Source organism: Rhinolophus sinicus, chromosome 5, assembly GCF_057876585.1.
Source record: "Rhinolophus sinicus isolate RSI-liver-muscle chromosome 5, RSI-T2T, whole genome shotgun sequence".
Lineage (NCBI taxonomy): Eukaryota > Metazoa > Chordata > Mammalia > Chiroptera > Rhinolophidae > Rhinolophus > Rhinolophus sinicus.
The window spans coordinates 49,329,973-49,346,341 of NC_142505.1; the positions used below are offsets into that span (position 1 = coordinate 49,329,973).

Consider the following 16,369-nt stretch of genomic DNA (forward strand, 5'->3'; position numbering starts at 1 on the left):
TTAATTTGGCAAAAGACAGAGATCACTGAAACAAGTATATCGTAATTGAAAATAATCCGAATCTTCCAAGTGATCATACAGAAAAAAGTTCTAATTTAGCATGGGTCACACGTCTTTGCCAAGCTGTCCTGAAAATGAATGTTTCCGCCACTGAATGGGCAAATGTAGGGACCCTGCTCCAAAGGCATGCCCTTAGCACCTAGCACCTTCCACGCTGGGCTGTAGCTTTGCATTTGGGTGCAAAGGGCTGTCAGCCCGACTTTGAAGGGGTGGTTTGGTGAAGACAAGCCCACGGCATCCACAGGACTGCGTCTGCATTCCATTCTTCCTGGATCTGATTATAAATACACATCTCTTCGAAGTCGAAACTTCTACAGAGCTTGGCACCGTGTTTAGAATTAACTGAAACGGTGACTCCTGACTGCTCGCGTATACCACAGCTGATGAAAGCATTCTTCCTCCAAGAAATAAAATTGAATCAAATCAAGGTTTTCATAAAGTTTATAAAAGAGAACTTGGACCTTCAGAAATGTCAGAAAGACATGAAGGGTGAGGCGTGCTATTTACACACATGCCCTCGCAGCAAGCCAAGACACAAAGCAGACGTTTCTGGGCCGTGGCTTTCCTCGGTGTCTCACAGGTTCACAGAGCTGGCTCTTCAGACACCCCACGAGGAGGACAATGAGCGAATTCGAGATGGCAGTGAGACCTCCTGGACCCAGCTTTGCCCCACCATGGACCGCTTTGGCAGAGGTGCCCGTTCCACGTTAGCTATTTCCTGATTGCAGAGAATCTCCAATTCCGGAGTCATCACCACCATCTTACATGGCATAATTAGTGTTCTTGCCATCGCAATGAGGTTGTAGCTAATCTGACTACCTGGTATGAAATAACATTCAGTGTTCACATCCAGGAGATCTATCATGTCTCTAATTTGGCATTAGCATTAAACAGCTGCTACCTTCAGACACTTCAATTTGTTATAGACAACATTAAGGAGAAACGGGGACTGGCTCAGACAAGGTTCTATCAGGGTCTGTACTTTCTCTCCCAAATTGCAAACATCTGGGCCTGACTCTTTCATACCAGCTTTCTTGGGCCATTCTGTTTTTATGTTTGAGAAACACCATGTCCCTGCCTACTTTCCCCACTGGAAACAAATGAGAGTCTGATTAACTGGAGGCCAGGCTTTGAAGAAGCAATGTCACGAGATTTGTGTCTTTCCTATAAAGTGCGTTGACTGGGCATTGCCCTGGGTCCCTATTGTATATGCCCAAAAGATGCAGTAAAATTCAGCCAGCAGATTTCTCAGACTGAACTGGAGCCCGGGGGAGTCATCCCAGGGTTGGGGTTGGGAAGGGGATGCCAGGAGAAAGAGTCCATGTTTATATTGAATCATCCTCTGGCCTGGTATCCCAGTCAGATCAGAGGCCAGGTGTGGACACCCTCTGAGTCTCTGATAAATGAGCCTCTACAGTTTGGGTTTGGCACTCAGGGGCAGCGGGACCTCTCACAGAGAATTGTGAAGGCTTATTTGGAAGTTTCAATGAGGAGTTTTACATCAGAATGAAATGGACATGATCAATGGGACATTGCTCGTCTATTCAGGCAGACGTAACTGCTGTGAGCAATATCCCTGTTTTAGGGGAAGGCAAGTGGTTCCACGTCTGTTACTGACAGAGCTGAAAATTGGACAGCCTCTGTAGGGGATTCTTACCTTTGCTCCTTCATTTTAGTTTGTGACCTGACAGCCACAGTGCAAAGTAACCTCATAAAGTCAAGCACGTTTTAGGAATGTCTGCACTGATAAACACCTGAATAGGATCCGGGGACATGCCTCCCTCCCTTACCGCCTTTGTTCACACACGTGCTCTTGTTCTAATGGACTGCCTTTACAAATCACAAATTCCAAAGCAAAAGTGTTAAGAATTTCAAGACAGTGACAGTAAACTATTAAAGGAAGCATGGAGACCTTCTGGTCATGGGCCCCTGTGCAGCTGCATAGGTCACACGCCGGTGAAGCCAGCCCTGAGTGGGATCGTGGCTTTGCACGTGGCCCCCCGAGTCTGTGCCCCTGTCTTCTGTACTTTACCAGAAATTCTGAGCGCTGTGCCCTGGGTGTTGGGAGGGGCTGTGTTGCATAGGGGTTCAGATATGGAGCTCAGCACTTCGAAACCCACCTTCCTCCTACTTGCCCTGCCAGCGTGGACAAATATTGCTCCGTTCTGAGTCTCCGTTTGCTTTATATAAAACAGGAACATAATAGTACCTGTTTTTGAGGGGTGTTAGGAGGATCAAGTGAGATATTGCATGAAAAGCACACAGTGGCTGGCATCCAGCTGTCATTCAGCCAGCGTTGGCTGCCATTGGAGGACTTGGGGGTGGCAGTTTCCGAAAGCCTTCCCGAGGCTGAGGTGCTGCAGTGACCATTGTCCGCATCCAGTAGGCACAAAATTCAGATCTGCTGAACTGGAATGGCTAGATGGGCATCACTGAGAAAGTGGCTGTTAGCCTTCCCCCCCGCAGATAGCCCCGGCAAGGCCCCCTGTTCTCAGGGGCTATGTGGGTGGGGGATGGGTTTGTGTCCTGATGTCTGCTTTCATATTAATCCCCTGCTCTTACTGGGGAGGACTCATACATTCATTATAATTATACAGACAGGAAACAAACATGATTGCTGTTATCGCAGAGTGACTTATCACTATTGATTCAACTAAATCAAATGCTGGTGGAGGGAGAGGGTTATTTCACCGGGACCCTCTGCTGTCCTGGATGTTGTGAGTGTTTCACAGAGATAAGCGGACTCACTGTGCCGGCTGGCACTGGGGCACAGGAAGCCGTGGTGCGTGTGTTGGTTCATCTCCCCAGGCATTAAGCGGCCTTAATTGCTTTGGAAGCAAGGCCTTTTCCCGGGCAGCCGCATATGCTTCATGAGTGCCTGAAGCAAAGATAAAAAGCCACCCTCCTCCTCCTTTATTGAAGTTTAATAATAAAATGGAACTGTCACCACTTCCAATAAATTGTTTATTTTAATTTAGAAAAATAATGAAAACGGGCCACCTTCTGGCACACAGTTGTTGAGGAGTGTCTTCCTGGCTTGGGCAATCTTCTGTTCTCTGTAGCTTACTCTGGAAGACACGCAGGGCTTGGTGTCAGTGAAATCAACCACGTGCCTCTCTCCATTTAATAAAACCTGGACTTTGAAGGGCAAAATAAGTCATTTTTCAAGGTGTATTAGATTGTAAAGTTGCAAGTAAGGAAGTTGGCATAGAAGATGTTTGATGTATAATTTTGTAGGATTTTTTAAAAAATACTTGTTTTAGTGAATATGAAATTAAAATAGTCTCTCATTTTCCTGCCATCATGGTTCTTTCAGATGATTTCTTTTTTTCTGTAATATTAGTGAGAGGTCAGTTCAATCCCTCTTGCATTAGGAGGAAAATGAGGGCACAAATGAAGGAAGTCTCTTACCCGGACTGACAGAGAGGGTAAGTGGTAGGTCAGGACTTGAAATTCAGACCACCCATTCTGCCTGCTGCTCGGAGGCACTGGTGCCCTCTCTGTTCCACCCCTCTGCAGGAGCTTTCCCATTCCCATTTTACAGGGGGCAAAACTGAGGCCTGAAAGCCAAAGCTACTTGCCTTCAGGGTTTCATAGTTGGTAAATGGTATAAGCAGAACTAGAATTCAGTCTCCTTAATCCTAGTTCAGTTTTTTTTCTCCCAGAGTCCATGGGGTCTATATACCAATTGCTTACACACAATGGTTATACTATGATTGCATTAAATATAACAGTTTTTGAATCTGAGAACAGGTACGACTGGGAGTCAAGAAAACGAAATCTGTGTTGGTGAGGAGGCTGTGGGGCAGTCAGCCAGGCCCCTTCGTTCCTTCCAGACACCGCCCTCGGAGTGCACACAGTTAGGATTCCTCTTCAGCGGGTGACTCGGTGCCATGGTGGTGAAAGCACTGCTGTTAAATCCATGTGCCCGTGCAGCACACTGGGTAGGAAGTGCCTTGCCATAGGCATTTCCTACAGTGTGTGAAAACCAGGCAGTTGCAATGACGGTGGTCGGGAAGGCGAGGAGCGCGAGAGCATACCTGAGCTTGGGAGGATCCTTGTAATGCAGGGGGCGTTTGGGGAAGGTATTGTCTCAGCCGGGGTCATGGTGATGGTCATGGTCATCAAGGTCCTTTCCATTAAGTGGTCCAAATCCAGCTAAACTTGGTCAGACAAAGAAGCAAATTTATTAGCTCACTTGCCTGAAAAAGCTAAATATGGCTGGATTCAGAGGCTCAAATCATGTTGTCATGATTCTGTCTTGCCCCTTCCATTGTGGGCTTTTTTCTGCTTGGCTGTTACCTTTATTCAGATGAGCTCTTCCTGTGTAATAGCACCAAGCTTCCTTCCTGACTGTTCAGTAATCTCGGTAGAGAGAGAGTCTTCTTCCCCACATTTCAGCAGAAGCTCAGGGATTGGCTCATGTGCCCATGGCTGACTGTGGCCAATGGTATGGAATTCACAGATTGGACAGGCCTGATAAATGGGCCCACCCCTTGATCTGGGAAGGAGGGAGAAAGAGGTTAGCCTTCCCCAAATCATATAAATCCTTGGCAGTGGGACAGAAGGGAAATCAGAAGAGGACTGGATGTTGGACAAGCAAAAATCACATGTATCCACTGGGTATAACAAGCCTTAGAGTTTCCTCGGACTGACCGTTGGTCAGTGGCTTGGTGAGGAGGAAGGTCCAGTTGAGCCCTCACGTCTCTAGGTCAGCACTATCCAACGGAAATTTCTGCCTTGCTGGAGATGCTCTTTAATCTCCACTGTCCAACGCAGCAGCCACGAGCCATACGCGGCGACTGAGTGCTTGAAATGTGGCTACTGAGACTGAGGAACGAGTTTTTCATTTGAGGTAATTTTAATTAAATTTAATTGTAAAGAGTTACACGTAGCTCGTGGCTACCGTAGTGAACAAAGCAGTTCTTAGTAGTCACATCATGGGAGGATGTTCCCTGGATGGCAAGATCCGGTTTTGGGTAAGAGAGTTGGGCTGAGAGTTAAGTGCAGCCTGGAAGACCAAGTTAGGGAGCAGGAGAAAAGGGAGTTTGGGCACGAGGGAGACTGGAGAGAAAGAAACAGAGAAAGAGTTCTTCATCTGTGATATCGTTTGGAAACTCTTAACCTGAGGAAATATTTTTTCCATGTAATATACGGACCAGATTTGTACCAGGAAAAAACAGAATCACCACTGACCTTGTTATAAAAGTGAATCGAGGGGAAGTCTATGACATGTTGTTACATTTTACTCTTAAATGCCCAACAATAAAAGCAACCATTGCCTGAAGGGCCTTTCTCCACGTGACACACAGCTACACATGGATTAAAAGAAAAATTAAATGGGGTTTCTGTGTTCTTAAAAAAAAATACTGTGTAAACTTGTGTGACTGACACAATTAAATGCAGTTGACAGAAATGACATCAGATGAATAGAATGAACTTGTCGAGGCAGGGTCTGATCACTGCCATGTGAGCCTGGGGCTGGTTAAAGACCAGCCTCTCTGCAAGCTGTGTGATGGGTGTTTCATCATGGCCTGTGTCCTGTGGGATGTGTGGGGTGCCGCTGGCTGATCTAAGTTTTCTCGGTGGTCAACACTCATCCACAGTCAGGTTTCCCAGGGAAGTTGTCCTTGGTGAAGGCAGACTGATCTGTCCTGATCTCCTCCGGCCACCCACAGCCAGGACCCCAGGCTTCCTCACATTCAGTTAACTGCCTGGATTTGCTCACCAAGTGCTCATGGAGGACCCGCCCTGTGCTTAGTATCCTGCTCGGCCTTGGGCGTCAGGCAGGAAGAACAGAGAAGCAGAAGGTTTGGTTCCTGGCCCTGTGGTTTGCCTGCTTCTCTGACCTTTAGCATTCCTCGCCTCCATCGCTCCAGCAATTGATAATCGCCTGTAGCCTCAGACACAGCCCAGCACAGAAATTAAGAAAAAGCATTTCTTAGGACATAGACCAGCCTGGCCAGGTGTATATCAAGCTCATGGCTAGTGCCTGGCATACAAGGTACTCCCCCCACCAAAAAAAAAAAAAAAAAAAAAAGCAGGTGTATTATGGAAAGAAGGAGGGTATTAGAGTGGATGCAGCTGAGCTGGGTGGGCCCTGGTCCAGGCAGTTGGGAGGTGTGTGAACACAGTGCTGAGCCTCAGTCTCCCCTCTGAAAGGTGGCTGTTGGAAGACTTACTGGCCTGGTATTTGTTAGGCATCTGCCGTAGAGTCAGCTTTGATAACTGTGGCTGCTGCGGTGAACACCAGCCTGTGGTTACTATGAGGGAGGGTTGGGCCAGGGAAGGGTCTTGTGGGCTGTATGAATATTCCCAATGTGACAGATCAACTCCAGCCTTGACTCGTGTTAGGCCTGGGTGTCATTAAAGCTGAAGCACTGTGAGGAGTCCCCCCAAACTCCAGTCCAGTTTACCAGCAAGCCTGCAGCCCACGCCCATGACCAGCAGCCACTGATGCCTCCTGAGGGGGCCCAGGCAAAACCATATCTTAGGACCAGAAGCCATGCCCTAGGATTGGTCTTGATGACCTGTTCTGAGTCTACAACGAGATGCATCATCTAAACGATGATGGCATGCTTGGGGCACCGTTGGTTCCCAGGGCATCGTAAGAGAAAGAAAGCCACTCCCAGGCCAGAAATCACCGGCAATGTCTCTGATGAGTGAGCCCACGCTTCCTGCTCCTCTCTCTCCTGGTGACTCCTCCTGCCAGTTAACCCAGCAGACACGGGTATGGATGCCTTGGGGAGAGAATAGGGCATTTCCATGGAAAAGAAGTGGTTTTGGAATAGATCAATTGGAAAATCATGCCAGGCAGCTGTGTCACTGTGGACATGGGCTTTGGGTCAGTGGACACTGCACACACTCACATATCCCTACGCATGTGCCTGGACTTGCTCTTGCCCCCTGGTTGGAAGCAGAAATGTGTGGGGTTTCACGGTACTTTCTTTTGTCCCCTTTACTCTCCAGCAGATGTGGGGCTTCTGTGGAACCAACATAGTCAGAAGGGCCTTAGACTAGTTCTGAAGAGACTCGCTTCCATTTCTCTTGTTCCTCGAATCTCTTCTGATTTCTAGCCTGTGTCTCATTTGTATAATCACAACTCTCATGTTGTGATCTAGTTTTTATCCTTGCTCTTTGGATATGTGAGTACCTTCTGTATATCAGATATGTGGTAGTCATGGGAGACAGACAGAGTGGGCAACCAGACATACCCGGTCTTAGAGATGTCACAGTCTTGAGTAGGGACAGAATCTAATCAGGCAGATAACATGCCTGGAGTGCTAAGTACATGGTGATCTGAGCATGGGATGTAGCAGAGGGTCCCAATGAAGCATTCTAAGCCAGTCTGTAGGGCAGGTGGTCTGGGAAGGCTTTTCGGGCAGGAAGGGGATGGTGTTCAAACTGAGTCCCCAAAATAGGTGGGAGGGAGCCTGGCAGGGGAGCCAGAGAATGGATGGAGAGTGGGTTTGTAGAAAGGGGAGCATGCACTGAGTCCTAAAAGCAATCAAGAATGGGAAAATATGTAATAGAAGGGGAGAGAGTCATGGGAGATGAAACTGGAAAAGAAAGCAGGGATTTTTAGATGAATTCTGTGCTTTTCACCAGAATTCAACAATTTTTTTTCTACAATCTAATCAAAGCTAACAGAAATGCATATGGAAGGTAAATTTTACATTGAATGTGTCTTTCATTTTAAATTTAGAAGGAAAAACCAAATTATGACCATTTGGGTCTTAGGTTCATTGGCCTTCTGTTAGCATACACCTGTTCATTCAAGGTTGGCATTTCACATAGTAACAGGACAGATGCTAATGGATTTTCTGCTTTGTTATTTCAGCACTTCAGGGAACACCTGGACAAACTTTTTGCCAAAGGAATCGGAATGCTGGATATAGCTCTGAACGAGGCCTTCAACATTCTCAGCGATGTAAGCCCCTCTTTGATTTGCCTTTCTCGTGTCCAGCAGACTAGATAGGGTTATTTTTCTAGTTGCTGAATAGTGTTGTTATTATTAGCCTTGGCGATCACTGAGCAGTACCCACAAGCACGGGATGGCAGGGTGAAGCTGGCCATTTACAACATCTGGGGCACCACGTCCAGCCAGTGAGGCGAGACCAGCCCCCTGCTGGGCAGACTTGAGGGTGCCGTCTGGTCAGGGGACTTCTCTGCCATACTCATGGACTCCGGGGCCATCAGCATCTTAACACTTGGACACCTTCTAATGCAGATTTGTTTTCACCGAAGAAACTCTCAGTGTCTTCATAGAGTAGATCCATTTCTCATTGGGTGTCACACTGAATCCCTGAATGTGATCATGTTGCAAGGGTGAAGGGTTTCTCTGTGCAGTATGTTTAGAGAGTGCTATTCCTATCTTTCCCTCTCTTTCAGCCCCTTGGACAACACGCAGTAGCATATTTAAGTCTCCAATAAGTACTGCAGGAACAACTGCTCTTAACCTCCTGTTTCTCACACTTTGAACAGAAATGCATTTCTCAAGTAGTACCTGTTAACATCCCATGAAATACGTTGGGGAGTCCTAGCCTGGTGATTCTTCCCCTTGAATCCAGTTATGTTAAGCTTCGAGTAGCATGTGCTTTTGTGTTCTTGTTACTCTGGGAGGGTAGCAGGAAAAATAATGACTAACTTTATCAATGCAGGTTCTGTATCATTTAATTAGCTAGTATATATCGTGTGCTTTTTAATGTCAGGCACTGGGGATACACCAGAGAACAGAATAGGCAAAGTGTTTGCCTTACAGGACCTTACGTTCTAGTGCAAAGGTCAGCAAATTATGGCCTGTGAGCCAAACCCAGCCTGCATCCTGTTTTTGTAAATGTTTATTGGAATGTAGCCATGCCCACCTGAGTATGTGTTGTCCATGGCTGCTTTTCACTGCAGTGGCAGGGTTGATTAGTTGCAGTGGAGACCACATGGCCTATAAAACTTAAAATATTTACTATGTGGCCTTTTACAGAAGTTTGCTGAGCCCCGTTCTAATGAGAAGAGGCAGATGAAGTGAGTAGTCTGACGGAGAACAATAGCAGCATTGTTTCAGCATGTAAGGAGTTGTTGCTTTATACAGCGACCCAGGGAAAATCTCTGATGAGCTGATGTTGGAGTAGAGACCTAAAGGAAGTGAGGGAGCAGCCATGTGGATGTCTTGAGGGAGAATTTCCAGAAAGAGGAACAACAAATGCAAAGGCCCTGAGGCAGGGATGTTTGGCATATGTGCAGTGCAGCAAGGAGCCCAGTCTACCAGGAGCAAGGTGGGGCAGAGAGAGAGTGCTCGGGAATGAGATCATGGCGGTAGCAGACGCTGGATCATGGGGAGCCATGTGAGGACTTTGGCTCTTGCTCTGCGCTGGTTGGAAAGTCACTAGAGTCTGAGCAGAGAATGACATGATCCAAGCTGGGTTTTAGCAGCATTTGGCTGGCTGCTGTATTTAGAAGCAACTGTAGAAGGGCAGGGACAGTATCAGGAAGGCCATTCAATTATAATGGTGGCTTGGGCCAGCAGTTAAGATGTTAAGGAGCAGAGAAATAGAAACCACTCTAGGTATTTCAAACAGCAGGAGTTTAATTCAGGAAATTGGTTGCACAGGGGATGGAAAGCTGAAAAGCCAAACAGGGAATGAAACAATCCACAGATTAGTGCTGGCTGGAGGCAGCTCCTGTCTGTGGCAGGAGGGAGGGACTCCATCAGAGCCTCCTCGCTGTGGCCATCCAGATGGGAACAGAACCACGGAGGGGGCTGCCCAGCAAGAGCTGGGATCATGGAGGGCAGGGCCTGTTCCCATGGAAGCCAGCACTGTGGAGGGGATGCAGCCATTGCCAGAAAAGACCCCCACCCCTAAAGCAGAGAGAAATGGAGAAATACCTTGGCTTCTCGCTTGTGTCCTGCAGTGTTCTCCTTCAGGTGAATCTTGTCAAAACTGTTGGGGAGCCTGGGAAATGTGTTCTGTAGGGAAAAGGCATGGGATTGAGGCTGAGAGCAAACAGGCAGTAAAAGGAGCAATCATTACGCTGAGGTGTCGCAGGAGCTGGGAGCCCAGCTCGATGTATGTGCAGAAGCCTCACTGCACTGAGTCACCAGGCGGCTCTGCAGGGCAGGCTGTTGTCAGTTTGCAGGGGAGCATTCCCCACCATTGCATGGGTCATAGGTGGTGGTCAGTTTTCCTGACTCCAAAACTCGAGTTGTTCTTAGTCAGCGACATTGGCCTCTCAAGCTAAGGGTAGGACCTGATTCTAGTCTCTCTTTTACCGAGAAAATCTGTTGGTACCCAGAAGGCCACATAGGTCTCAGCCCTGAGCCAGTGCCATGATGGCAAAGCAGAGATACAAAGGGAGGGAAGGTGCCACACCAGCTTCCTCAATATAAACCTGAGGCCATTCCCTCTCACCTCTCTCCAAGGGGCTGTCGGCTACAGGTAATTAACATTCATGTAGGCCTCAGTGTCTAGGACAGCACATTCCTCTTAACAGCTTATTAATAATTTATAAACTTAGCTGGCCTAAGCAAAGGGCCAAGCTAGACCTTCAAATTCTGATTGAACCCTGGATAGGTGCCTCCTCAGGGCTTGGAGACGCCAAGCTCTGTGTCTCAGCAGGCTCTTTCTAGGGGGCAATACTGAGAGGGCTTTTCCCAACTGGAAAATTGGCTCTTTTTATCTCAAAAGCCGATAGTGTCTAGAGTAGGGGGAGGCTACTTGTCTGGAAATCTGCCTGCAGTGAATTTCTGTTTCCCCACTCCTTGGCAGAGCTGGTGAAGGCGTGGCAGTTAGAAGACGTTCGCCGTGGGGTTAAGTCTGTGGTCCCTGGCGTCAGGCAGGCTGGGCTGAGAAGCTGGATTCTATCTGTGGCCTTGAGAGAACTATGCTCAGTTTCACCTTTATTTTCCTCTTCTGTAAAATGAGGATAGGAATAGACCCAGAATTGGCCACATAATTTGTGAGGCCCAGTGCAAAAGGAAAAGGCAGGCTCCTGGCTTGAAAGTTACTAAGAATTTTAAGAGAGTGACAGCAGAGCAATAAGCCAAGTAAGTGTGGGTCCCTGAAGAGCTGTCACATCGCTGTCACATGAAGTCTGTCACCTGGTAGAGTGGGACTGAGAACTCAGCATGGTGAAGGGTGCCAGCCCGCTCTCAGCAGTGCCGGGCTGGGTGGGAAGTGCCATCTCTGTGACCAAGGAAACACCAGGCGGCTCACCTCTTGTGAGGCTGCCTGTGGTTTCTGGGAGCAGCTCCGACTCCAGATGCTTTCACCCTACTCCCTGCCCAAGGCCTCAGGAACAGCTGCTTCCCTTGTCTTCTTCTCTCTTCTTTTCCTGGCCATGTATCTTTTCTCTCCCCATCCCTTCCACTTACCAGTTTTGCTTTCAGCTATCCCTACGCCAGTGTTTCCCATTGCGTGTCCATTTGAATGCTGGTTTGCCACGCGACTCCCACGTAGGAGCTGCGGTCAGGTGGGGAGACGCATGATGCCCTTGTACACAGTAAAGACCAGGAAGCCCTGCGGTGAACAACCCTTTCAGAATGCGTTTATACCCATCCTCAAATTACTGACCCAGGAACGCTTTATACCATGTCGTAATCTCAGGATTTGAATCATGTAAAAGACACAGTTCAAAGAGCACAGCTTCAGGGATCATATCTAGGCCCGACTCTGAGAGGCCAGGTTACGCTCCCAACACCCCGAAGATCCAGAGAATCACCAACACATGGTGTATTTTCTTCCTTTAATCCTGGTGAGAGCGTAGTTTTGAACCCGGGAAACCTTCCATATAACCTACCTGCTCTGCCTTCACCTGTAAAAACACCTCTGGGGCTTAGCCAATCAGAAAATGTTATGGGCAGAATATAAATTCTGGAAAGCAAGAAACAGAAGGATCAAAAAATGTGACAAAATGTCCCTGCTTGAGATTGTTGATAGTTGACACCCTATTTTTTTAGTGCACATTCATCCCAAGGAGAGAAACATTTCCATCCTATCTCTTGCCATTGGGCTTGTAAATAGCCAAACAGTTTGAAACAACGCAGAGATGGTTAATCTCCCATGAAAATGAAGCTTTAGCTATTTTCCACTTCACCAATATGACCTTTCAGTGATAGAGTTCTCTTCCTGCCTTTGTAAGCCAATGCGGAAAAAAAAGTTATTTCTCAAATATACAATCTCTCTCTCTCTCTCTCTCTCTCTCTCTCTCTCTCTCTCTCTCTCTCTCTCTCTCTCTCTCTCTCTCTCTCACACACACACACACACACACACACACACACACACACGAAATTTTGATTGTGGCTGGAACTTAGAGTGGTTTAGAGATTACTATAACTAAATGAAGTTAATTCCGTTTTGCCACTACCTGCATTTCAGCTTCAGTATTTGCTCAGATGACTAAAGGCTTGCCGTTATTGTCCAAACAACTTTGAAAGGAGCATTCAAATAGACTTCTGAGACCCTTCTGGCTATTGATCTCGGCTGCATTCATTAGACTCTGTAAGAACACAGAGCCAGCTTGCTACAGTAGTTAGCGTCTACCTTGTCATGTGACAACTGCAATTATCTTTTTTGGCGATGAATATGATCTTTGCAGTGATTACCTTTTAAAAATTTTTCTTAGCCAATTAAATAAAATTTGGTGACATTTCAAAGACTGTTAATCACAACCAAATGCTTTAAATGTCAGGATGCATTGAAATTGTTGCTGCTAACTGATGAATCACGGAGCTAATTGCAGTTCATCATCAGGCCCTTGTCATTGTTATTATTATGGAAAACACTTTCATCACTCTTGCTATTCAATAAAAAAAGTTCTAGACAAATATGAAGAGAAGAGATATTACTCATCAAAGCATTTGAATTTAATTGCATTCTTCAAAATTCTCCAACTGCAGATTGCTGCAGAGAATACCAAGGACTTAGCCGGGGAGGAAAGTGATGTTTTTAAATAAACAGCTCTAGGCAGCCCGTTTTTCCCAGTCTGCGTTACTCAGATATCTTCATTTCCCCCTCTTTCTTGCCTTTTGTTAGAGAGAGTTTCTCTGGGATGTTTTCAAATGAGTTGCATGAACTCACACAACTGTTTTGTGAAATAAAAAGTTATTTCTCAAATACACAAACACATTCTCTCTCTCTCTCTCTCTCTCTCTCTCTCTCTCTCCCTCCCTCCCTCCCTCCCTCCCTCCCTCTCTCCCTCCCCCTCTCTCTCTTTCTCTCTCACTGTGTCCTGAGTTTTTCACCTTCTGCAGTCTCTGGGACCTGAAGCATAGATCCCTTTATTCAGTGGCCCACTGCTGGGTTTATGCAGCAACTGGGAAGGTTTTGTCGAATTCAGGCTCCCCAAAATATCTCCAGAACAGCCTGTTGATAAGACAAGGCTACAAGGCTGCTTTTTCTTACAGCAATAAGGTAGAAAATGCATTATGACGACAGAGTCTTAGTACTGTGTCAGTGTGGAAAGGACAAAGTCCTTGGGATTGGGATTGTGAGGTCTAGTTGAAGGCGGGTCTTTCAGGGTGGATTAGAAGGAAGAGTCCTGGTTAAGATCGGGAAAGGATCCCAATATTACAGTGTAGGATTGATGGATGCAGCTAGGGGAAGATTTTGAGATCATGGGTTGAAAGAATTTTGAGAATATTAATTGCCCTTTGATGCTTTCTACTTAAGAGTTGATGGGTTTTTCAGGACGTTCCTGGAATAAGCAATAAACTTATTTGTAATTTTTATCCTCCTCAGCAAGAGTTTTTCTGGGATAGTAAATTATATCGATAAAGACAGTAGAATAGTAGTTATGTGGAAAGGTTTGTGGTGTGTCATGGGCTATCTGTGTTCATTAATTCAAGGACACCTGCCCACTCTGAGTTGCAAGAATGGCTGTCTGCACCGGGACTTAAGTGAGGGAAGTGCTTAGGGCACAAAATTTAAGAAACCTCATTTACTCTCACGGTGGTGTCCCTGGTGTCTGCCAAGTGACCATGGAACACTGGAAAGATTAGAGAGAGGAAGAGGAAAGAGAAGGAAATGAACATTTGTGGAAACCTACCATATATCACTGTCTGCTCGAGGACCTTCATCTCCTTATAGGGAGTGCAGTAGAGTGTGCTGAGGCTGAGAGTAGATTCTGGAGGTGGACGTCCTGAGTACAAATTCCAGCTATGATAGCAGCTGTGTGACCTTGGGCAACTTAGCTAAGCTCCCTGTGCCTCAGTTTTCCCACCTGTAAAATGGGAGTAATGAGAGTACCTACTTCAGAGGCTAGTAAAGATTAAGTTTATACTTGTATCCCAGTGTATGATGAATATTTAGCCTTTGTTATAACAACCATGTAAGCATGGTATTCCCATCTTATAAATGAAGAAAAGGACACTGAAAAGAGAACTTACCTCAGGCACCACACAGTTTGTGGTGATGGGATAGGATTGAGTGCTTTCCACTATACCATGGTACCCTTGAATGTTTTGAGTTGACTTTGATCTGTCCCAATATGGCCACAAGGCATTCCATCCATCCATCCATCCATCCATCCATCCATCCATCCATCCATCCCATACATCCATACATCCAGTTATAGTCTTCGCTCGTGTTATGGCACCTTCAAACTCCACATCAGAATTCTGTGCATAGAGACTAGGATTAAACATCAAGTCGAATGTTCTGTGAGCTCTCTGGTTCATCAGGACGCCACAGCAAATTCAAAAGCACTTCCATCCTTCCCCAGTTTCATGGTCAACAGTTTGACCATGCTGCCACATTCCCACTCAGCGCCCCTTATGTACTGTTTTGTTTGCCCTCTCTGGGATGCCCTTCCCCCAGATACTCACCTCCTTCGAATATTACCCAAATGCCACCTTCTCAGTGAGGCATTCCCTGACTGCTTTTTCTAAAGCTGCTCCCTCCCCATTTCTTATTTCCTTTATCTGCTTTCTTTTTTTCCCCCTTAGCATCACTATTATCAAACATACCGTATAACATCCTTTACTTATTTACTTTGCTTTATATGTCTCTCCAAATAGAATATGAACTACACGAGGGAAGAAATTTGTGTACATTACATTGCCATCAATGTGTGGGCGCTTAGAATAAATGAATACACTTCACAGATTATAATGGAGGGAGTCTCACTTATGAAGGTTAAAGACTTTTTGCATGCTTCCATGCCTTGCCATTATCATGCAGTTGTAGGGTTTTGGAAGGACAGGGGGTTGCTTTGAAGTGTAGCATTAATAGCCTTCATTAAGGGAATTCTTCATTCCTGATTTAAGGGAAGGACACAAAGCTCTGGCAAGTGCAATCTGGTCACCTTTGCTGCCACTCACAAGGGCAGGGATTTTTTTAAATGTTATGCAAAACTGAAAGTTGAAGAAAGGTAGGGTTTTATACACCGGAGGGTATCATTTTGAAACTTCAGCATACTGTACATGCTAACATATATAAACTAATACATAATGTTACACACTAACAAATACACATTTAAAACCAACCCCCACAAAGAGTGCTGTAAGGTTCTAATCTGAATTGTCATGTTCTTGACTTTCTCCTCTATATGGCCGAAACCCCCTTGATTTTGTTACATGGTACAGCTTGTACCCATTAGCCCCATCCAAACCAGACTCATTTAGATGTTGAACGAGACGTTGCCTGGCACCTATTCTGCTGCCCATATAATGTGTTCCTAAAAGGTTGTCGTGCCAACTCCTTTGGGCTTGTATTCTGAAGTGCTGTCCACACTTGACGGTAAGAGAGGTTATGTGCCTTAGAATCTCACTTCCCACCCGGTGTGTGTTTTTCAGAAATCCCTTCTGTGGTCTGTATTTCATTCCAAGTTGTCAGAGTAAATTTGGTGATTCATGTGTGGGGAAAGGCTTATCGTGTAGGTTCTGGTTTGGTCTTGCAGATGATGAGCTCTCCTTTGGAGAGGCTTCCTAAACCCTGGACCTTCTGCCTCTGAAGTCTCGTGGATAATCAGAGCTCTCTGACATGTGTTTGTTTTGAACTTCTTTCTTTCCACAGTTCAACCATACAGGACAGGGAAGCATCTGCAGCCAGGCCATCATGCTCATCACCGATGGGGCCGTGGACACCTATGATACCATCTTCGCAAAATACAATTGGCCCGATCGAAAGGTAAGCTGCCGCGGATGCCAGCCATGCAGTGCAGTCCTTGGATGATTGTCCTGAAATGAGTGCCCACGTGGATTCAATCTCATCACGACCTATAGTTTCTCAGCCTTGTGTTTTTTGGTTCACCAAAGCCGAATAGTATGGCTATCTTTGTTCTCAAAGGGAAACGTTTTTGGAGGAGAGAAGAAGCCCGT

General features: G+C 46.2%; 1 protein-coding gene across 3 annotated transcripts in view; it reads left to right on the forward strand.

Annotated features, from left to right (window-relative positions):
- The window catches only part of CACNA2D3 (calcium voltage-gated channel auxiliary subunit alpha2delta 3), an 837,281-nt gene that overhangs the window by 436,266 nt on the left and 384,646 nt on the right, over positions 1–16,369 (forward strand). For all 3 annotated transcript variants that reach the window (XR_002136724.3, XM_088798500.1, XM_088798501.1), the window contains exons 10-11: positions 7,901–7,990; positions 16,065–16,178. Coding sequence is in view for 2 of the 3 variants with exons in the window: in XM_088798500.1 (XP_088654626.1) it covers positions 7,901–7,990; positions 16,065–16,178 (204 nt within the window). In the remaining variant the exon portion in view is untranslated. The remainder of the gene's footprint in view (positions 1–7,900; positions 7,991–16,064; positions 16,179–16,369) is intronic.